At 37.0% G+C, this 23,667-nt stretch overlaps 1 protein-coding gene across 8 annotated transcripts in view; it reads left to right on the forward strand.

Moving 5' to 3' along the window:
- Positions 1 to 4,219: 4,219 nt before the first annotated feature.
- Positions 4,220 to 23,667, forward strand: part of LOC306992888 (uncharacterized protein) — a 97,341-nt gene continuing 77,893 nt past the window's right edge. For 4 of the 8 annotated variants that reach the window (XR_013796360.1, XR_013796361.1, XM_079602157.1 and 1 more), the window contains exons 1-3: positions 5,119 to 5,235; positions 5,470 to 5,632; positions 14,635 to 14,788. Coding sequence is in view for 3 of the 8 variants with exons in the window: in XM_079602157.1 (XP_079458283.1) it covers positions 5,199 to 5,235; positions 5,470 to 5,632; positions 14,635 to 14,788 (354 nt within the window). In the remaining 5 variants the exon portion in view is untranslated. Of the gene's footprint in view, positions 4,422 to 5,118; positions 5,236 to 5,469; positions 5,637 to 14,634; positions 14,789 to 18,988; positions 19,574 to 23,667 lie in introns of those variants that run through there. The other 4 variants (XR_013796357.1, XR_013796359.1, XM_079602155.1 and 1 more) reach the window with 3 other exon arrangements.

The raw sequence follows: 23,667 nt of genomic DNA on the forward strand, positions 1-23,667 counted from the left end.
AATTGTAAAGAACATTTGTGCCAAAAAGGTTCTATGTAAAGAGAAATGTCTTAATTGCATAATACTTTTGTTTAACTGGTTTAAAAAAATAAAATAAAGTATGTTTATGATCTTTTTAAGTCATGAATTCAAGCTATATTAATTAATTAATTAATTAAAACTAAATAGATAAAATGATCCCATAATGGGAACCCCTAAAAGGTTCAATGAAGCATCCGACAGAATCTTTTAATATAGAACGTTTTCTTCAAATAGTGTACTTTATATTTTAAACCTCAAAAGCTTTTAATTGTGAAAAATGACCAGAAAGGAATGTGAATAAAGGGGGAATTTCACAATAGGGCCTTGCTTTGAATTAAAGACAAAGTTTGAATTATTTTCCTTTTGCAGTTCGCTTTGCATTAACATCTTCCTTAGCCAGATTTTACACCCTCAAATTTACTGTGAGATAGTTTTAAAGTAATACCAGAGGAATTGCTCGTCATTAATCCTGGGTTTAGCTAATTTGCTGTCTGTTTGACAAACTACCTTGTTTAAAGCCGTATAGCTTTGCACTAATACTAGTCTTTCTGCTCCCTGCTTGCACTTTCCTGTCAAATTATTTCCTTTAGTTCTGTCACCTATTTTAAGCTAAAGGTCTCGGTTGAATTGCAGGTGCAATTGTGCTATTTTTTACAACCTTTAAGAGGCACTGAAGAACTCTGCAAATCATCCATGATGCCCAGAGAGAGAATTATCACTTTATAGAAAAGACAGACATTTAGCACAGAAAGCAAAGCTTTTTATTTGACTAATAACTTATTTATCTCATCACATTAATATGGAAGCTTGCAGGGAATAAAAAATCAAAAAGGTAATTGAGACTTTTTATCTCACCGTTCTAACTTTTTCCCCATTACGAGTAGCTTATATCTCATTTTTCCTCATGAGGAATTGCAAGTTTATATCTCACAATTATGAGTTATAAAGTCAGGATTGTGAGATATATCAATTGTATTTTTTTTATTCCATGGCAGAAACAAGCTTCCAATACAAGCAAAACAAATCCACATTTTTTAACACATTTTTTTCATGATTTCAAATCTAGTTGTCTTGTTGCAACAATGTAAATATTTGCAAAGTTCTATATGATAATGATACAAAAAAGGGTTATTGTTTGTTAATTTATGGATTTACACAATTTAGATATTGTGCTATTTTTTTAATACATTAATCAAAAACAGCGTTGTTCATAAAGATTATATTATATATTTTTGTTGTATTAAAATAATATCACATTATCAAAGATACATAATAAAATGAATGTTCTTCTAGGAAATGTTTGTTGTTGACAATGTACATACAGTAATATAGCATCTTTCCCGCACATGAGAGCGCCTTCAAACAGGGGAACTTGACTTTAGGTGTTCTGACTGTAATGCTCATGTTTGTGCGTGGGACTGTCATATGAGTTTAGTACATGAATGACTCACTTGAACAAACTTCAATGGCCCCTGACAGCCCAGGAAATGACTGGATTTGAGTTTCTGCCTTGATCTGACAGTCTGTCTCCAGGTCAATGGGGCAAAGAGAGGTATTTGTTTTGTCTTTCCTGGGTCCCCGGTGTATCATGATTTACCCTTGAATCTCTGATCCAAGATCAGCTGTGTGTTTAAGTGAAGTGTTGATTGAAATGACTAGGTGTAGATGTGTTTACTGCGCAACAGCTTTCCATGTTTTGCTCCATTTGTACATACATACATGTACGTATTTAAGAAATGCACTGTTTCTTGGAGCATTTGTTGTAATTTTGTGAATATTCAACCTTAATGAGTGCAATTCAATTCAAGTTCATACAGCGGTTTTCACAATAGGTCTATATTGTTTCAAAGCAGCTTTACAGAAAATAATTTTTTTAATGTTACAATGTATTCTGTTATCAGTCAGAAATGACTGTAGCAAAGTAAAGTCCATATGGCAGTGATATACAGATAATATATGTTATGTGCTTAGTTAACGTCATGCATTTTATGCTTAGTTTCAGTTAAGAACATTTACAGCTCGTACTGATTATAGGATAAGGATCATATTTGATAGTTTTGTTGATTCAAAGCTGGCGTCATCTGAAGTTTTCACAGTTGTCTTTGGAAATCTCTTTGCAATTATGCTGCTTAGTCTTCAGTTTTAAATCAAGACTTTACAACTGGGGTGTCCAAACTCGGTCCTAGAGCGCCACTGTCCAGCAGAGTTTTGCTCCAACTTGCCTCAACCTGAAAATTTCTAGCATGTTAGACCTTGATGAGATGGTTCAGGTGTTTTTAAGCCGGACAGTGGCTCTCCAAGAACCGGATTGGACACCCCTGCTTTACAAAAACAAAATCACAGAAGCATCACTCTCTGGTGAGTTTCTCATGCCGCGTGCATCTGGGTGGTCGTATTTTTTTCTCATGTTCATCTGCTAGCAAGTATTCACATGACCACAGGCTAGTACAAGTGTTTTATCTCAACCTGCATAACGCACTTTAAACGACTTGCAGTCCTTTCATGCAGTTCTGTGAAGCCCTAGGGTTACATCACAGTTTCACAGCACTGTGAAACATCTGGCACCTTTACATTTCATTTCTCATCTTTGCGGTTCAAACCGACAGAATATACATGGTTTCGAGTTGAGTCTACTGTGATTACTGCGTCGGTTATGTTTGCGTTAATGACTTAAAAGAAGCATTGTGAAGCACCTCACACTTTGAAAACAGAATGCTGCTCTATAAAGGAAAGACAGCTGGGCTCTTTAGGTTTTAAAGGTCTCCATGGAGGGCCGATTGAGGGGAGACCCTGTCAACAGTCTGCAGAATAGCAACATGAGATCATAGCATCCATAGGAGGGTTAATACTTTTTTATATATTTTACTTAAAAACTGGCGAGTGGTTGAGAGGAAAGAAAAGATGGCAAAGCTTAACTTCTTCAGCAGTTTTATGTGCGTGTGCTGAGGTTCCCCCAGGCATATATTGGATTTATAATGTTTGCCTTCTGTTGACATACTTTAAACCCTTATAGGACATGTTTAACACCCATGCCTCAGGACAGGCATGGATGATTTTCATGGTTCATCAATAAGACCCTGCCTCGTTGTAAGCAAGGTTCACAAAATATCATGTGCTCATTCCCTTGTGAAAACAAATGCCATAATGCATTGTATTGATCGTGAACTTCAAATTTGACTACTTATTTAAAAGTGTACTTCGAGTACGTTCGTGACTGTTTCCTAACACACTTAAAAGGGAGAGTTCACTTAAAAATTAAAATCCTGTCATCATTTACTCACCCTCAAGTTGTTCCAAACTTGCATGAGTTTCTTTCTTCTGCTGTGTTCAACTTTAGCAGCATTTATTTCTTCTGCTGTGCTGCATTTTCATTTAAATGCAAATAACATTAAATTAAATGTCCGATAACAACAGGCTTTTATCTGAAGCACTTGTATGAGCTAATCTTAGTTTTTTACTTTATAAAAAAAAAGAAAAGAAAAAAAGAAAACTTCTGGTAAACATTATGTTTAAAGCGTATTAGTTCTAAAAATAACACATAAGAAAAATAAACTAATGTTCAGTTATGTGTTGAGTCGTGGGATGTAAGGTAGGCTATAGCTTTTGTTCCTGTATTTGGGAATCGAACTTATGACATACAGCACCATTCTTGCCAGTTAAACAGAACAAGCAGTTGTAAAACTCACCAAGCCAAGATGTTTATTTATTTCTCCAAGCATTATTTATTTTCATAAAACAGATTAGCCAATTCTTCATCAGATCAGTCCTGAGCTGTTTGTTCTCCCTCTCACATGTTGCTTGGCGCCAGTCCACCCTGTTACTACACCAACTCTTGATAAGCTTTTGATGAGGCACATGATTTTGGCAGCTTCAGGATATTTGTGGTGTTTTGACCTCTTCTGATACTGCCTAAAATCTTCCACAAAGAACCTATTCTATTGCTTCTGTTGGGTCACCATACAACAGCTAAAACTCTGATCATTGGTAGCTAATGGATACAAGTAATTATTTATATATTTATTTGTGTTTATGTATATTTTCTCCCTCACTGTATGCTTTGTATTGAAATTTTGTGTTTATTTTTGTTTTAAATAAACAAACATTCACTCTTACGTTTTTCAAATACTGTGTTGATTCACAGGAAGTTAACTGAGGCCCCCTAGTGGACCGCACGCGGCAGCTAACTAGTCATCTTAACTAACGTTAGTTAGGTTTACATGTGATTATTTGGCGTCGAGGTCAAACCGCGTGCTCCCCTTCGCGAGACTGCTGTTTCATAAGGTGTTATGAACATATATTTCATGTGACTGGATTTCTCATCTGGTCGGCGAGGCGCCCACTTTATCAGACGTTTAAGGTCAACAACTTCAGCTGTCTTCTCCATGGTTTAATATAAACAAGTATGACTTTCATTTATTTTGGTTTTATGTGCACGATTTTATTTTACTTCATACGCAAATTAGGTAGCCTAATTAATAGATGTTAATTTTATCTTTTTCGTTTGGTAATTTCTTTTCGTTCATCTGGCGACAGTAATATGACGAATGTTTCCGCGTATTTTCAGATAACCGTCAACATTTTGGAAAACAATATCTTTAACAACCAAAATACAAGGTCATGAAAACTGGGCCACGGATCTGCTTTGTTTTATCAATGTAAAATTTCAAAACGAGCAATAGAGGGCAGGAGAGAGTCGTTGTCGAGATAAATCAGATTGAACATTAGAAAGCACAGGCCAGGGACAAAGAGCTGTTGTTCAGTCATAAATCAAGACCACTGTGGTAACACGATAAGCAGACTTTCTTCTTTATGGAATCGTTGCTGTTTTTTGCTGGCTTTTCTTTTACATGTTTTGTTAATTTGCAACGCACAGTTCGTTTAATAGCTGAATACGTTACTAAAATGTGTAAACAGGTTAGAAAAGCCTATTTTAAAATAAACTAACATTAGTGTTTTCTGTAGGAAATACTGAATTAAGCAGTTTAACCCAGACCAAGATGGTTTGCTGGTCTAGCTTGTTTAAGCTGGTCTCCTATCCTGACCAGTGTTCAGCTCAGCTAGCTAAAGTCATGCAGCTTGGACCATGACCTCTAATACCAACAGTACCCTTATGAATTCCCTTATGGCCAGACTAGCTGACCAGATAAAACCAGAATACCAGTCTAAGCTGGTTTCAGATGTTTTCTTTAGCAGGGAAATGTGAACGTGTTTTAGGTAAGTGTAGGCTTTGGCCCTGTGAAAACTGCATGCACATAAATGGAAGGTGTTCACATTTACACAACAAAATAATGTCAAGTTAGTTAATGCGTAGGGGTTAAAACAAAATTAAAAGAAATGCAGTACAAAATATATTCCTTGATAGTCCTCAAGCAAGTACTGTAATGACATCTGTGCAGATTTAGCACAAGTGTAAGATGGTGTTTGAATAAAGTTGGCTCTGCCTTGCAGGGTATCCGAGTTCCTGGCAGTGCCAGCTGGAAGAACCACAGGCCGATGCCAACATCCCCCTTTTACCTGGCATTGTGCCCTCTGCGTACCCGTGCCGTGCACCGAGTTGCCGCGACAACCAAAGCAGTGAAGTGGAGCAGTCCCAGCTGCAACCCAAAGCACAGTGAGTAATCCTGTGCTTACAGTGCATCTTTATACACACACATTTTTACTGACCTAAACTTGCACTCTTAGTCAACTGTATCTCTTTCTTCACGCACACATGTAGGGTCTTGCTTTTCCAGTTATTCTTCTCAGTGTGCCTTGACACCAGGGCAACAATGTGAATTGCTTTAATGAAGTCCTGCCATTGTCCCGTCCAGTTTACAGCATGTGAACCTCTGGGGTCAAGCACAGGGCAGCTGCTCAAAACACAACTGATTTCAGCTTTGTGGGCAGATCTCAGTCTCCATTCCTGCTGCTTTTTGCCTGATTCACTGAATTCTTGGCGCAAATGCATATTTACGACACAAACAAGTCAGATTCTTTAAATTCCTGCATTACTCTCCTTTTCCTTTGCGCTCTCTCTCTCTCTCTCTCTCTCTCTCTCTCTCTCTCTCTCTCTCTCTCTCTCTCTCTCTCTCTCTCTCTCTCTCTCTCTCTCTCTCTCTCTCTCTCTCTCTCTCTCTCTCTCTCTCTCTCTCTCTGTTGCATGGTCAGTAGTGTTTTTAGGGCAAAAGTCAGTAGAAAAGTTTGTCTCTTCAACTACAGGTATTTTCATGTCACCGCATTTTTCTTTTCGCTATATGCCACATTAACATTTTGCTTCACAATGGCTCAATAACTTTTCAAATGCCTTTTATATGTATATTTTATTATCGCACCTTTGTTCAAGATGTTTAATCATAACATATGGAAAACTATTATTCATTTTGTTTTATTTAAATATTAGTTTTTTTAAACTATAAAGAGTAATAGATTTATTTCAAATTAATAATTTTGAAAACTATAGTAAACATTTTTCAATACTATGGTTATCTATGATTATATTATGATTATAATGCATAAGTTAAGATTATAAATAAATATATATATATATATATATATATAAACAATCGTTACAAAATACAAAAAAATATGTAAATATGTATGTATATAATCTTTAAAAATAATCTTATAAAATTGTATATACTATTTTCACCCCACAGAAATGTTCATTATGGTTCAGGTGGGGGAAAAAAACAATACAAATTTATTGAATTTTCCTGTGACACATAAATATCTACTTGTTAGGGGGCAGATTGAAATAATTTGTGAGTTTAAAAAAGGTTTTTAAGGGAGATTAATTCCTACAGTTTAAGATGTCCTTCATTTCTAAAGTCCTCAGAACCAGAAGTGCCCATAGTTGAAGAAACACCCAAGTGTCCTGGCATAGCAGACCTTGTATGCCACCCTCAGAAGGTCAGCTGGCAAATCTGATACTATCATCAGCATCGTGACTGTGTGGGGAGCAGGGCTTGACTGAGATCTGACTCACCGCTCCTGTGGGTTCATTTCTTCACTGATCTCGGAGCTTTTGCCCTCAGCTGCGCCGGGGACGGACTCACGCAAGTTCTGGCACAGAACGACCTGAGCGCCTGATGAAAATAAATAACTTGCTACCAAGTCCGGATCAGTGTGGAGACATTATGCTGTTTTGTTTGGCCCCTGCGATAGTCAGATGTTCTGAGAAAACGCAGAGCTTGACGATGACAGCTATGAATTTCTCCCAGTGGTGCAAACGTAATGACTGAGTACAGTACATGCTGTGTGCTTCTATTCTGGTGATGGTGATAATCATGAAGATGATTAAGATAATGACACGGGCTGCAATCATCGTTATATTTGGGTGAGGTCAGCAGTGTGGGCTTAGCGTTATAATAAAGTAATATGATATTTCTTTTCGCATTCAGGTGGCACAGATCATGTGGGTGATGATGCCAGTAACTACAATAGATATGACTTAACCGTTACATAATTAAATGTGTTCGTGTGACAAAAATATTCCTCAGAGACATAGCCTAACCCTGATTCACCTGGCTGATGATGATGATGATAATGATAACTGTAGTTGATTTGATTGATTGATTGATTGATTGATTTTTTATTTAAAAGGGACCATGTGCATTTAAAAACATAAATGTAAACATTTGATGCATTACACCAGAGTTAAGCCTTAGGCTAATTTACATCTGCAGTCCCCGTGTACAAATAAATAACAAATACATACAGTACAAATACATACAGCACAGGTTAAAATATAAACATTATTCAAGAATATGTGGCATATCAAACATAAGACATCAAACATTATTCAAGAGCATATAACATGTATTGAAAGCAGTTTTCAAAGAAGGAAGATCCTGCAGGAAAAAGTTTGCCTGCAGCCCTGCATTTTATACAATATATGCTTTTATGAAAGTCATTTAATAATAATGACTGTATGACAGACTGTACATAAGCTTTGTACTTTAGTGCAGTGACAATCCTGAAACGAAACAGGTAGAACAATGTGTCTCAGCTGTTAGGACGCAGGTGTGCTGCTCCAGTAAACGTGCTGAAGTCCATCTGACTGGGAGGGCACTGCACACACACACACACGCACACACACACACACGCACACACACACACACACGCACACACACACACACTCACTCACTCGCACACACTCCCCTCTCCGTGCATGGGAACCAATCCACTCTGGCTGACACTCCTCCTCCTGTCTCTGTGGCTCTGAGAGAGAGTGTCTAGGCCAGGCCTGCGAGTGTGCATGCATGAGCGTGCATGCGTGAGAGTGCACGTTTCACACGTGTGCAGACTGTGGACCGGACCGCGGCTGTAAGCTGCTTTGCAAAGGCTCAATAGAGTGTCCGTTTCCTAGAAACACACTGGGATTGTTGTTGCAGACGAGAGCTGTTTGCACATGGTGCTGCAGGACTGTCAAACGCTCAGCCCAAAACAACGTGTCTGTGTCTCAATGAGTTTCAGACCTGCATGCTTTTGAGTAATAGAAGCATTTCATATAAAACTTCTCTATCACACACTTTTTTTTGATGCCAGCATGCTGTTACATCTGGTGGTATAAGTATAATGTTGTATGGATATTATAGAAGCCCTACGAGGCTGTGCATAATTGTTTTCTCATGATCACACCTTAATTTGATCAACTTAGCAGAAGTAGCTTTCTCGTAGAGAAAAAAATAAACATGATTCTATAAGAATGTAAACCTTGAGTTGGCTGGTAATGAAATTAACCATGTCTCTATAGTGTTTATGGTGTTATAGTTGTTCCCTCCTTCTCAAATATCGGACACTGATTTGGAAGTGGTCTAACATTGAGTGACAAATCTATTTCAGCTTTAGTTAGTCCCTGATTAAAGTCAAAATAAATGTGTCCATCCTTGATGCAGAAATATATGTATTGCACTCAATGACGTTGTTACCGTCAGACCAAGAGAAAACAACTTTTAAGTCGAGACAACTTGATCACGTGATCCCATTTTGAAATTACCAATTTGTTTTGCCATTCTGAGAGGCTACGTTCTTACTAAAAGTATTATAAATAAATGTATATAATAAAATATATAATATTATACACTATTTCAAAAGAATAAATGAAACATTTAATTTGAATATGAATATAAATATTAATAAATTAATATATACCTATATATATATATATGTGTGTGTGTGTGTGTAATACTATATACACAGTGTTTTTGTATATATAAAACATACATTTTAATAAATACTTTTAAATTATATATATATAATTAATTAAACAACATTTTTATTAATAATAAATAAAATATAATTTATTAATTTATGTATTAATTTACTAAATGGATCTCCTGAAATATTTCACATCTGACAGTAGTTTTTAATAAAGCTAAATGTTCCCTAAACTGTACTCCATAATTCTCAGTCATTCTGTTTCTATATTCTCATCACTTCTGTCATCAGTAGAAAATTTTTTTTTTCTATGTACAATAGTAGGTCGATTATCATTAGGGTACATCCTGTATGCTTTGCATATTTGATTTGAGCATTCAGCACAGAAACACCCAAGTAACACCAGGAAAGAAAGGTGTATGTTGTTTTTATTTGTGTGAGCAGTGAGTGAGTTTGCGAGTGTTCACAGTGTTCCGTGTGTGGCTGTGGTGCCTGTCCTCTGCTGGGAACAGGAATATCAGGTTTCCTCTGTGTGCACAATGTGTACTCAGTGTTTCCTCTGTGTTCTCCTGCTGTCAGCACAAAGCAGTGCTACGTCAAGGCAACATGCCTCACTGCTCCTTCCGTTCAAGTGTGTGTGCGTTACCAGCCGCACTCAGTGTGCAGATTTTATTGGACAGGTTTTTATTTGACTGCTGGGCATCTGTTAATTCTCTCTGGTAATACATTAACACCTCAGGAATATGCAAACGGATTGAACTGTTAAACTGTCAGGATTTGAGACTCAGAACAGCAGTGGGGAGGAAACTGAATCAGAGAACAAATACTCAAAATTGAACCCTCTTCAATATCGTAGTTGTGTCTCATAGACCAGGAATTCCAAATGTTTTCAACCTGAACACCTTTGACCTAAAATACTTTAAGTACCATTTTAAAATTAAAAGTTAATATTTCAATAATTTAACAACACATGTACATTCATTGTTCTCTGATGACTGTTAAAGGTCACATGACATGCAGTAAATACACTGCTATTCAAAAGTTTTTATTTTAAAGAAATTAGTTATTTTATTCAACAATGATGCATTAAATTGATCAAAGGTGATATTTATAATGTTAAATATATATCTATCTATTTCAAGTAAATTCTGTTCTTTTGAACTTTCTATTTATCAAAAATCCTGAAGAAAAATGTATCATAATTTCCACCAAATATCCAAACCTGTATGAGTTTCCTCCTTCTGCTGAACACAAAAGAAGATACTTTGAAGAATATAGGTAACCAAACAGTTGTGGGCCCCACTGACCTCCATAGTATTGAGAGAAAAAAAGAAATGAAGCAGCAGAAGATAGAAATTCATACAGGTTTGGAACAACTTAAAGTGTGAGTAAATTATGGCAAAATTTGCGGTGAACTATTCCTTTAAACAGCACAAATGTTTCTTGGAAACCAAATCAGCATATTAGAATGATTTCTGAAGTATCATGTGACATTAAAGAAATAAATATTTTTTTTCAATACAGTTGTCTATGAAGATATAAATGTATTTCAGATGTATTCAAAAAACATTTCAGATCCTCATACTGGTCGAATGGTCAGTCAATATGAGTTTTTCAATTATTAAATGTATGCTCTTAAAATTCCCCAATTATGCTGTTTTAAGGGTTACTACCTACAAAGGGTTTGTGGTCAAGGTAAAAAAAAAAAAACACTTTAATGTTCTCTTAATATACATTGCAGCATCACCTCTTTTCTCACAGTGTCTGAAACCGTTTGATAAAGGATTAAGTCTCAAACCATTCCAGAGCCAACTCTGCTCTGATTGGTCAGATGACCCAGTCTGTTGTGATTGGTCTACCGCTTACAGTGCGTGTCGGAAATTAAATCCCCATTACCATATCTGAATCTCAGCTACGTTCAACAGTAATGGTGTTGGTTTTATCATATCAATTAGAGTCCTCATTCTTTGGAAGTTCATGGAAGTTTGGAAGTTCTTTCGCAGTGCAGAAAAGTTTGAGGGCCGGTCAAAGTATAGATGTTGTTCGCGGCCAGCCAATGAAGACCATAGGCTGGCATTGTGCAAATTTGTTACAAACTTACGAAGGTTTGTGCAGAAAGTAAGGCTGAAATTACTGACGACTTGTTTCATGGAGTTCAGAATCGGGGTTCTTTCTTTTGGGAAACAAAAACTCCATTTATTGTGCACTTTTCATATTTTTTTTATATTCACGAACGGCTATATTACACACTACATGGAAGGTAATAATAGGGGCACTTTAAACACGGGTTCCCTCCCTCAGTTTAGAATATTTGCATACATCCTCGGCATACATGAAGAGGATTGTGTCTGGTCAGTTCTGCCATAAATCGCATTAGTTGGTTTGTGATGTTGGATTAGTATCATCCATGTCCTCTCTGGTTGGTGAGGGTGTAACAGGGATTGTTTTTGTGGTACATTCCGCTCCCAGAAAAGCCCCGATGACCCCTGCGGCGTCATGTCAGTGCTAGAGCAGAGGAGGAGGAGACGAAGAGGCCCCACTGGCCTCTGATCCTGGAGAGCAAACCATTCAGCTTCATCCTCCTCCCCCATTCACCCTCTTCTATCCATCCTCTCTGCTTCTTTAACAGACACAAAATAAAACAAGAATCACATGTGATGTACACTATTTTGGTGCAGCCACAACTGTCGGACTGAGCTGGTTTCAGTTGTGCAAACCTGTTATCTGTGTTAATGGACTTTGGTGCATTTGTGTGTGTGTTTGGCTAAAGGGGATTTGTCTTGTGATGGGATTAGGCAGAATAACCCAGACGAGAGGGAGCTACTCACTGGCTTTGAGCACTGATACAGTATCGGCTACAAGACGAGCCCGATGCTTCCCTGCTGGGCTTGTGTATGTATGTGTGCAAGTGTGTGCATATGTGCTGCTTGTTTTTCAGTTCTTCATGGTTTGTGATTGTATGGAAAGCCACTGAGTAGTATAGATGGGGAATTATCTTACACAGCATCCTTTTATTCTAGTTTACAACTTCAGATCTATGTGTACGTGATCCACAACAGGGACGTGTCTATGGCATTACAGCTCAAAGCTATACTGTAGAGTCTATGACATATGACCATATGATAACCCTATAGCTGTTTGACAGTCGTCAGTCACCTTTATAGACCTTATTCAGAGCAGCGCCATGACAGGTATAAAGCTAGGCTGTGAGGGATAGACTTACCATGTTTTTAATGCTTTAAAATAAAGCTCCTAGATTACTTAAAATGTTCCAAATTCCTTTTGATTTTTAGCCCTTGTTTTAAAAAAGCTTTAAAATACAGTGAGGCACTTACAATGGAAGTTAAAATAGAAATGAATTTGTTAGAGAGTTAAAATACTCATGGTAACACCTTAGTCTAGGGTCCAATTCTCATTATTAACAATGACATTTGCCTTAATAAACTCCTAATTATATGCTTATTAATAGTTAGTAAGGTAGTTGTTTTGTATTGGATAGGATTATGGGATGTAAAATATGGTCATGCAGAATAAGGCATTAATATGTGCTTTATAAGTAATAATAAACAGCCGATATCCTAGTAACATGCATGCCAATAAGCAACTAGTTAATAGTGAGAATTGGACCCTAAACTAAAGTGGTACCAATTATTTTTGTTAATTGAAATATAGCTTAAATTAAATGTACATTTTTGATGAAAAACTTAAGTAAAGTTAATAAATAATACATTTCAATAAACTGAAATTAAATAAGTTAAAATAACTAAAACATGCTAAAATGGAAATAATAATAATTTAAATGGTAAAAAGATATATTTTTTTAAATGACAAAAGCACATAACAAACTGACAAAAACATAAAAAACAACAACAACAACAGAATATGAATACAGTAAATATTATATAATTTATAATCAATACTATAATAGCACTGGCCACAAATACTGTTGATTATTACAGCCTGGAGTATTCCTAACAAAGATCCCATGTGGTTGTATTTGCATTACACGAACGACTGCTTGTTATACAATTCCTTTAAACAGCTTGTCATACAATTTCACGGATCGGTTCGTATTTCCCAATGTTTTGTTACTCCGGTGTCTTTATTCTGTCTGTGTAAATGTTCTTTAATTTGTTTCAGAGCTGATAGCTTATCTTCGCTTCATCTTAAATATGCACTTCATTTGGAGACAGACAGAAGGTTTTTCATGATGTTATCAGGTGTTTGTGTGCATGTGTGATGTAGTGCTGAGATTACCTTCCCTCTATGGCAATGCGCTTCATATAAACCGATCCTGTAGGGGGCAGTATCCACCCCTGCCCCTTCTAAGAGCAGATATCACTAATTTACCCCACTAAAAACATACCAACAGCTTCCTATCTTCCATAATCATGTGTCAGTAATGCATTGTGTTTCCAGACTGCTTTGAAAGTAAAGAGGGATTGATGTGTCACTATATAAATTGCTGAATTTAGTCATATTTAGTCAGTGGGTGTTAGATTTGTGTGTTGGTTATTATTTTTTTCCATTTTGTGCCAAATATGGCTAGCGAATATGCCATGCAGTATGTGTTTGCAAGGTGGTTCTATTAATGGGGAAGGATAGAATGGTTTATGGGAAGAGTCTTGGAGTCAGTTGGCCAAATGATGATGCTGCGGTCAAGTTGAGGTGTTTTACTAACCTACAATCAAGTCCTAAATAGTCATTTGAATATTTTATGGTTATTTTTGTGCTTGTGCTTGCAAACAGATATCATTATCAGTCATTGAAATATTCACAGTTTTATTATGAGTCATATTGAATACAATGATTTAGTTAGTACACGGATCTTGGGGGTCAGCGGAAAAGTTGTATTCTGCTTTCTATAAATACTACCGGTAGTTGGAAATCGGGAGATTAATCACAATTAATTATATATTCTGTTTATAGCTATAGTTTTTTAAATCACTTAGAAAAAAGATGCAGAACTTAATAATAGAAAGTAAATATTTTAATTTTCCATCGTGACAGTATAAAAAGGTATTTTAAATATAAGATATATAGCTGTCTTTATTTTGTAGAGGAATCAAAAACCCTTAAAAATAAATCATGGTCAGGTAGAGTCACCCACAAAGTAAATGGTTTAAAGTCAGAAAGAAGTAAAATTCACCCTATTCACTATATTTTTTTAAGTGCATGTTGTAGATATGATGTACAATTCATCTGTGCATTCTCTGTTTTTAAATGTCCTGTTTCTATCAGAAATGTCACATTATATATATATATATAAATTGGGTTGCGCACACCATTTAATGTTGACTTTAAGAGGAATAGTGTAGTTAAAAGGGACTTTTTCCTGGAAAATAATTTGTGCATAATGCCAGACAATAAATAACGGATTAAACGCCACTGTTACAGATTCATGTTATTGAAATGATAATTATTGATGTGTTTGTTTTTACATTTGTCTCTTCTCCTCTTCTCTCCTGTGGGTAGGAGCCGGGGGGCTGCACATGTCGTCAGCTCTGGTTTGCATTATGCAGGTCTGACTGCGGGGAGTTTGATTAATGGCTGGAGTCAGAGGGGACAGACACAGGAGCTCAGGGGGAGTTGCACACAACATGCAGCTCCGCCAATACAACAACTAGATGTAAGTGGGTTTATCCATTAGCACGACTTTGTCAGCACTGTATTTTGTTTATGCACAGGAACACAAGAAAAACTTACAGCTGTTGGATGAATAACAATATTGTATCGTTAAAAGATCGCTATCTCGATTCAAACACCTACGCGATCTTATTCCTAAATGTCAATGATTTTATATACATATATATGGGTATAAAACAGCGTCGCAAACAGCCTTATCAACCACACACCTTATTATTATTTCTGTTACAGTAATTTGGATATAAACACTGATGTCTACAGTAGCGATCAAAATAAAGTGAATCACCTTTTGAAACTTGACGCTTCAAATAACGATTGTATCGATTACATCGTTACACCAGTAGGTGGTGACAAGCGACTCTTAAAAAATGTTTTTGTCATTGAATCATTCATTCAAGAGATTCTAATGAAACAAGTGAAGCGAGTCATTGAATCATTCATTTAAAAATATACTGTTTTGTTTAGTTGTCTATTCAGAATCATGGGAGAATTGTGATCTCTATAGTTCAACCAATAAAATAGTGATTCTCAATTTAACCAGAATCGTGCAGCTCTAATATATTTACATTGACATTTATGCATTTGGCAGAAGCTTTTATCCAAAGCGACGTACATTGCATTTCAAGGTACACATTTACATTCTTATCAGTTCTTGCTTTCCCTGAGAACCGAACCCATGACCTTGGCGTTGCAAGCGCCAGCACTCTACTGTTCGAGCTACAGGAAGGCATAATAAATATATATATACACACACATACATACATACACACACACACACACACACACACACACACACACACACACACACACACACACACACACACACACACACACACACACACACACACACACACACACACACACACACACATATACATACAGAGCTCCAGTGCACACATATGGGATCACAGTGCGGTTTCCTGGGCTACATACAGGAGGTCACTGAGAACGAACTAGAGGAGACATCTGAGCCAGATGATGTCAGCTTACACTCATCATCATACACACAATCATAAGTCACGCACACTCCCAAAAAACACTCCACCCACATTATGTGTGATCATTTGCAGGATATGACAATGCCGCTGGTGGATATTAATACCCTTTAGCTCATCTGAATGCAGTCGGCACGCATTAGAAAATATCTGACAGGTGCTATTTTTAGCGCTTACAGGCAATCACACTGGGATCCACTAGAGCTCAATAGCGGCTATTTTGGAGTGCAGCACTCACAGAAATAGCTGCGGCATATTGAATCCAGAGGAGAGGGACAAAGAAACCTGGCCGTGGATGTGCGCGCTCTATTTATAGCACAACGGCAGCAATTAACGCTGCAGAGAACATGGGAGTACACACCACAAATACTGCAGACTCTCAGGCGCTTATGTTTATCCTTCTCTGGCGTACGACATGGTCTGCCTGTGGTATCTGATTTGGGATCGGCTGTGTCTTCATCAGTCTTTGTCCAAAACAAGCATGAGACAAAGAACTTACTTGATCTAGGTAGTTTTATGAGCTGCAGCTCTCAACTCTTATACTCTCAGTCTCAACCTTGGTCCAAAAAGGTCTTTAAAGGGGTAGTTCACCTAAATGTTTAATTCAGTCATCATTTACTCATGCTCATGTTATACCACACCCTTGCAACTGTCTCTCTTCTGTGGAACTCAAAAGGCGAATTTCTAAAGAAAACCAAGGCTGTTATCTTTTCAATATAATGAAAGTTAATGAGGAGTGGGGCTGGCAAGCTCTAAAATGTACCATAAAAGTAGTCCACATAAGTTGTACTCTGTTGTCAGTCTTCTGAAGTATTTTGATAGCTTTGTGTGAGAAACAGACCGAAATTAAGTAATTATTCATAGAAATTGTTTTAATGATTCGGTTCAGTTCACAAAACCAAACTGAATGATTTGTTTCCGCAAAAAAAACAAAAACTTATCCAGTTCTCAAATTCAACTCACTAACTGACTGATCAAGGCAGTTCTGAACAGTTATTATAAATAACAACGTTATTTATAATATGTAACGTATTTCACAGTGGAAAGTAAGGCCTTTAATATTTTATACTGGCCTACAAATTTATGTTGAATTTTAAAATATTATTCGTCTCTTCTAGAGTGGAATTATTTAACTGCTTTGCCTAACAGCTATTTGTGACAAACAGGTCACTAGCAGCATCATACACAAAATATTGTCCATTTCTCTGGTAAACTGCATACCGCAAAAATACGAAGATGCATCATGATTTAGTTTCTCTCTTTTTTCCATTTCGTTTGCTTAATGCTTGGAATATTCCACATTTGTGTCACCATATGAGGTTCTGGAAGATAAACTTTGATATGGAGATTTCCTTTTGAGAAAAAAAGTTGAAGAGAGTTGCAACAGCTGTTTTATATAAACCAACAGTAGATGGTTTATATATCATTGATTGAAAGAAATTAACTCTGTTTTGCACTATTGACCAAAAGTCAATACGATTTTTTTAAAAGAAGTCTCGTGCTCACCAGTGCTTAATTTATTTGATCAAAAATACAGTAAAAATAAGTAATTAAATATTAATACAATTTAAAATAACTGTTTTCCTATTTTAATAATAAAAAAATGCCATTTATTATTTTTATTTGAAGTAGAAATCTTTTGTAATATTTCATCCTTGCTGAATAAATATATTCATTTTTAAAGGGCACCTATTATGACATTTAAAATGTTCCTAATGTTGTTTAGGGAGTCCCCAACAACAGTTTTACATGCATGCAATGTCAAAAAACACTTTTGTTTTCGTATAATATGCATTTATTTTTACCTGATTTGCTCACCGACTCCCAAATGATTCGTTCAACGACTCATTTTTCCAAACCCCTCCTTTGCGCGACGCTAATCTGCGTTGATTGGTCAGATGACCCAGCAGTGTTTACAGAGATAATACTTATTGTTTAACACGGAGTACAATGATGCTTTTATCAATTAAATTGTGTTATAATAATGATTATAGTCCACTGCTTTGTAGTTTGTAGTAAAAAACTAAAAATAAGATAAAGAATTTAATGTTATGTTAGCGAGCATAGCCCAGAGTTCATATTGTAAAAGCACAATCAGTCTTTGTTTGCATTAGCCCGATGCATAAACATAACGTTTTAACAACAAAAAAAAAAATGTAGTTACGTTACTACGAGGTATTACTCTATTCTTTAAGACAACTCCGAAAACAACGACAAACACTTCACATATCTCAATACAATTGTCATTGAAGACCTAGAAGCTAAACGGTGCTTACACAACAAACAAAATAATAATTAAGCATGCTACATAAAACGTAAAAACAACAATTATTAATAACACTTACAGGTTGTGATACGGAGGAGGAAGCTGATGCAAATACACTTAGAAATGAACCTTCCTTCAATATCAGCCGGCTCGCGAATCCAAGTTTGATTGCATTTAAAAAGCAATCGTCTTCAAAATGGCGCGAACAAAGCACACGGCTCGGACTATACTTCTGTGGTATAGTTATATGAATTGTAGCCACTTAGTCTTCAAATGCTCCTCCTTGGGCAGATGAAAAAAGTTGGCTTTTGAGTCGCACTTCAGAACACAGCGTCTCGTTGCCATGATATTGTCCCTGGCCTTGGAGCGCAATAAGTGGGCGTATCGTATTCAAATAACTTGACAAGTTGACGTCATCTAGTCAGAGAAAAAGCTTCGGTCTTCTAACAATTCATAAAAATTACTCAGTCGACTCTTACTTTTGAAAGACAATAACTTTATATACGGTGCACTTTCATATTTCAAACTTTGCAGGACGTTTTTGTTCACTTAGATCTATGTTACACACTACATGAAATGCAAATTTAAAAATTCCATAATAGGTGCCCTTTAAAAAATGTACTAATCTTACTGACGCCAAACTAATATACAGTACCTTCCAGTTTTGTCTTGCTAGCTCACTTTGGACCTTGAACGTTCAAAAGTTTCAAAATAACTCATTAAATAACCAAGTATGCTTGCCCAATCGTCCATTTCGAGATCTCTCTGGAGTCATCTGAATCTGAACCACATCAGCAAGTGAACAGGAAGCAGGAAGTGTAAAGGTCGACCTTGACCTTGGTTTTAGAGGCCTACTTTGTCCCAGTGTTTCTAATGAATCAGAGTGGTATGAATTACCTCAAGCTGAGCTTTTTTTATGCAGACCCACATCACCTCCCCCCCGCCGTGAGAGGGATCAGCAGATAGCAGCTGCTGAAGAGCAAGATCCACTTCCTCAACGAAAGGCCTCCAATGTGGAGAATGTTCATTTGGATCCATTCATCAAAGCTGACATTCCAATAAGAGGTCCCTGTGATGGGATCCAAACTCACTGCTACCTTGTGAAAGCAATTTTCCCCTTCATGTGCTCCAGGACAGCAAAGGGGAGTTAGACTGGGAGTGAGGCTAGCTTAATCGCTCAGCATGCAGAATTGACAGAGCCTATAGATTTCTTTATGGAGAGCTGTTTTGGCAGCCCCTGTGTCGTTAAGGAACATTCATACCTGACATCAATAATCTAATGCGACAATTAGCTGAAGATGGATGTGACAGGTTCCTCAATACTGATAAACACAGCAGTTCTGTGTCCACAGACAAGGTCAGTCACTCCTGTCCAATGGAATCAGATGCAAAAGGAGCGCATGTCCTCCAGCATCTAAACAACATGTGAAGATCAGTCTGGACTGACAGCGAGGCAGATGAGTCACATTCGTCCTTTGAGTTTATGAGACATGACTGGGGTAGACTGAAGGTGAGCAGGATGAACCTGGACTAAGAATGTTCGCATCCAAACATTTAAAGCAATAGTTTACCTCCAAATTAAAATGTGTCATCATTTTTCAACGTCATGAAATTTATATTCTTTGAAAATTATCAAGGGTGCGTTCATGAGTAGCGTTGTCCGAATCATGAACAAATTATGAATCAATTTGTCTTATGTTTTCAATGAATCAGTTGATTCAATTCACAAAACCAGAATAAATTATTTTTAGTGATCCAGTTCTTGAGTTAATTTTAGTAACTCTCCGAATCAGTCTTACTGATCTGGAACTCACTGACTCGATTCGATTTCGAACGCATTGACTCGGACCCATTGACTTGAGTTCAACTCACTGACTGAATGGTTTGGTGCTACTGATTTGAGTTCAACGCACTGGCTGAATGATTCAGTCTCATTGATGCGCTTGACTCTCTGACTCGATGATTTGGTCTCACTGACGCAAGTTCAGCTCAATTCAACATTTGATTGCAGCGGTGAACAACACACTGCAGTAGAAGACTATTAGTGAATCGGTCTGTTCTGGCTCACACAAAGCAAGTGAATGGGTTTGGACCCCAACTTTTTATATGGTGCTTTTGCACTCGTTTGAAGCTTGAATGCTTCAAATGAATTTCTAACAGTGATCACTATGTGATTCAGAATGTATTCTTTTGTGTTCCACAGAAAAAAGGTCACTTAGGAATGACATGAGGTTATTCCATAATTTTTGGTTAAACTACTGTATTGAAATGTTTCCCCCAGAATCCCTCTTCTTTCTAACTAACTCTGCAAAAATGAGTTAATAATTAGGTTAAAATGATCAAATCAATCCCCTTTTCTCTATATGGCAGGGTCTTTCTTCAAGCCCTGGATGATGTCATAAACTAGGGCTCATGCTCATATCTGGAGGGAATCATGTTATGGGTTATATTTTGCCCCATGCTAATTCGGTACGCTTATTAAAGTTCTTCTAAAAATAGCCTTCCAATGTACTCCGGTGACTGTATTTGCAAACATGTCCTTATATATGACGGCCTGCAGCTCTAAAAGTGGACTGCCCCCTGCTTCCAGTGGCCTTCGGTGAAATTCGTCTCTACATCATGGGCCAATAATGGGCTTTGAAATAGCTACAGTCTCCCTGCCGAGCTGCAGGGGCTCTCAAGTGGCTGTACACAGATCTGATGGGATTTCCTGAGCCACATGTGTCTTTGAAACCTAAGCCAAGAGTGAGAGCTGTGCTGTTCTCTGACCCCAGAGCTACTGCAAGTGCATTCCCCCTCAGTTGGTGCACTGGCGGCCTCTCATACCAGTTATGGTAGCAGACGCTAAGAGAATTCTATCAATAAATAATGCGGAGCGGAGATACACATTCAGCACGTCATTCATTATGAATTAAAAGCCACTAGCTTACGAAAATCTGACACTTGCTGACGGTCTCAAATAATGATGGATGATTTTGAACTCCATTGAATGCAGTGTTTGTCTCGCTTTTAAGTTTAATAAAACCTTACAAGCAGAGTTGCACATTTGCAAAATGATAAAAATTCAATACAGTAGTACGTGCAAATCAGTAATACATGCAAAATCCAAAAATGATGGAATAACCTCACTGTATATATTATCAGGTTTATTTTTAGATTTATTGTTGTTTTAGGTTTAACAGAAACTGCTCCATACTTATCTTAATTGTCAACATCACAGTCTACTGCAGTACTTAATGACGATGAACTATAATATAATTGTGCGTTTAGCAATAAACTGTAACTGCCATCACTGATCTCTGCTGCACTTATGATTCAGCATGGACTGAATGCAGATTTGGTATCATAACTAGTACAGTAGATCTAATTGTTCAAGTTTGTGACATCCATGGCAGATAATGTGTATAGGCCTATACGTTTTTATTTATATAAAATACAGAATATATACTTAATATAAATATAAATTAATATATTTATGGTCACATATTTGGCTATAATGAATGTGCATGCACGACAAAGGACATGAGTAACAAAATAATGTATATCTAATATATACAAACTAAAACTCGAAGATCGCAGGACAAAATCATACAACCACGTTTAACATTGACAATACTGGACCAAGAACTGAACCAAAAATAGGGCTTAATACATAGTGAGTGTTATCAAGGATAAAACTGAACAGATGTGTGCAAACTAATTAACAGCCAGGGAAACCAACTAGCAACTCGGGTAGGCAGAACAGAACACAGTGAAAACTAAACCAAAACAGACTATACACACACCTTTGCAGAATTTGCAAAATGTTAATTTTAACAAAATAAAGGGTCATTAAAAGAACAGATATTTACATATAGTCTACAAGACAAAATAATTGTAATAAATAAGTTTACCTGTTCAAAAGTTTACATACCCTTGAATCTTTGAACGGTGTTATTATATATTAGATTATTATAACTCAGACTCGGATATTGTTACCTGGATAATCAATGACTGTTTTTATGTTTTGTGATTTTTATTTTATTTTATAACTTCCTGGTTTGTCCTGAGCAGTTTAACTGCCAACTGTTCTTTAGGAAAATCCTCCAGGTTTCTTTCCAGGATTCCTCCACATTCTTTGAACCCTTTCCAACAGTGACTATGATTTTGAGATTCATCTTTTCACACCGAGGACAGTTGATGGGCTCATACACAGCTATTACAAAAGGATAAAACATTCATTGATGCCCAAGAAGGCAACGCAATACATTAGGATACATTAGGAGGGTGTAAAACCTTTGAGTTGGATAATCAGGTAAAATTGTACTGTAAATATCTCATGTAGATTCAGTATAAAAAAAAAGATAATAATAAAAAAAATTATCATGCTGCCGTCTTGAGCATCAGTGAATGTTTTCACCTTTTGTAACAGTTCTGTATGACACTCAGCTGTCCTCCATGTGAAAAGATGGATTTCAAAACCTCTCTCTCTCTCTCTCTCTCTCTCTCTCTCTCTCTCTCTCTCTCTCTCTCTCTCTCTCTCTCTCTCTCTCTCTCTCTCTCTCTCTCTCTCTCTCTCTCTCTCTCTCTCTCTCTCTCTCTCTCTCTCTCTCTCTGTGATCTTGTCAGTTTCAGATTTTCAGTTTTTTCTATTTATTTTTCATTCACATTGTAATGCTTATTTATTATTTATTTTATTTTTTTACGGAAAAGCTATTTTTTTGCCTTCCTATTAGTTTAGTAAATGTAATATTTTTTTATTTGCTATTAATATATTTGCTGTGAGATGAGCCTGAGAAATATCTCTTCTTTGGCTCCTTTGTTATATGAAGCACTGGGTGAGGAAGAACTCGTCATGTTAGCCAAGGACTGTTTTTCTTTCACAGTAGCTAATTATCCTCTTGTCCTCTCTCTCTTTCTCCCACTCTCTCTTTGCCGTCAGAGTTCTGTTCATTACGTGATGTTCAGACTTCATGACACCTCTGAGTTCCAGTCCCCAGGCAGATGTCCCCGCCTCTCCTCTTTCCCTCTCTTTCACTGTGTTTCCATCCAAGCTAATGTTAGAAACACAGTCTCGTCTTTGTGAATGTTAGTTAGCAGTCACAGAAACGCTGTGTGCGTATATTTTAAATGACGAGACATTTGCACATGTATGCGCCAGTTCAATTCTCACTGTTATCTAGGTGTGCTTTTATTTTGTGAGGCGGCTTGGCGTTTTTGTTCAGAGCTGTAGAGTGTGTAACTGACACACTTTTGAGAGACATCTGTATGCACGTCTGTCTGTGTGTCTGAGCATGTGGGAGAGTCACATGTTTCCATCGTGTTCTCTAGCCTGTCTGCTCACCTGGCCGTTGCCATGGGAACAGTCAGACAGCGGCAGACTTTGCACCGATGTCCTCAGAGGATTCATTGAACAGGTCTCCGAGCGCCCGACGCTCCGGAACACGCTGCAACCCTCTAGCACAGAGTGCACACACTCTCTGTCCTAATGTCTCACTGCCTCTGATAGGCCTGGGAATGTGCTCTTGAATAGATTCAGTTCTGTAACTTTCATTAATAATGCTTTGTTGAGAACATAGGGATGCACCGATAATAAAATTATAGTCGATTTCTGATAAGCCT

The sequence above is a fragment of the Phoxinus phoxinus genome (assembly GCF_949152265.1).
Source record: "Phoxinus phoxinus genome assembly, chromosome: 24".
Lineage (NCBI taxonomy): Eukaryota > Metazoa > Chordata > Actinopteri > Cypriniformes > Leuciscidae > Phoxinus > Phoxinus phoxinus.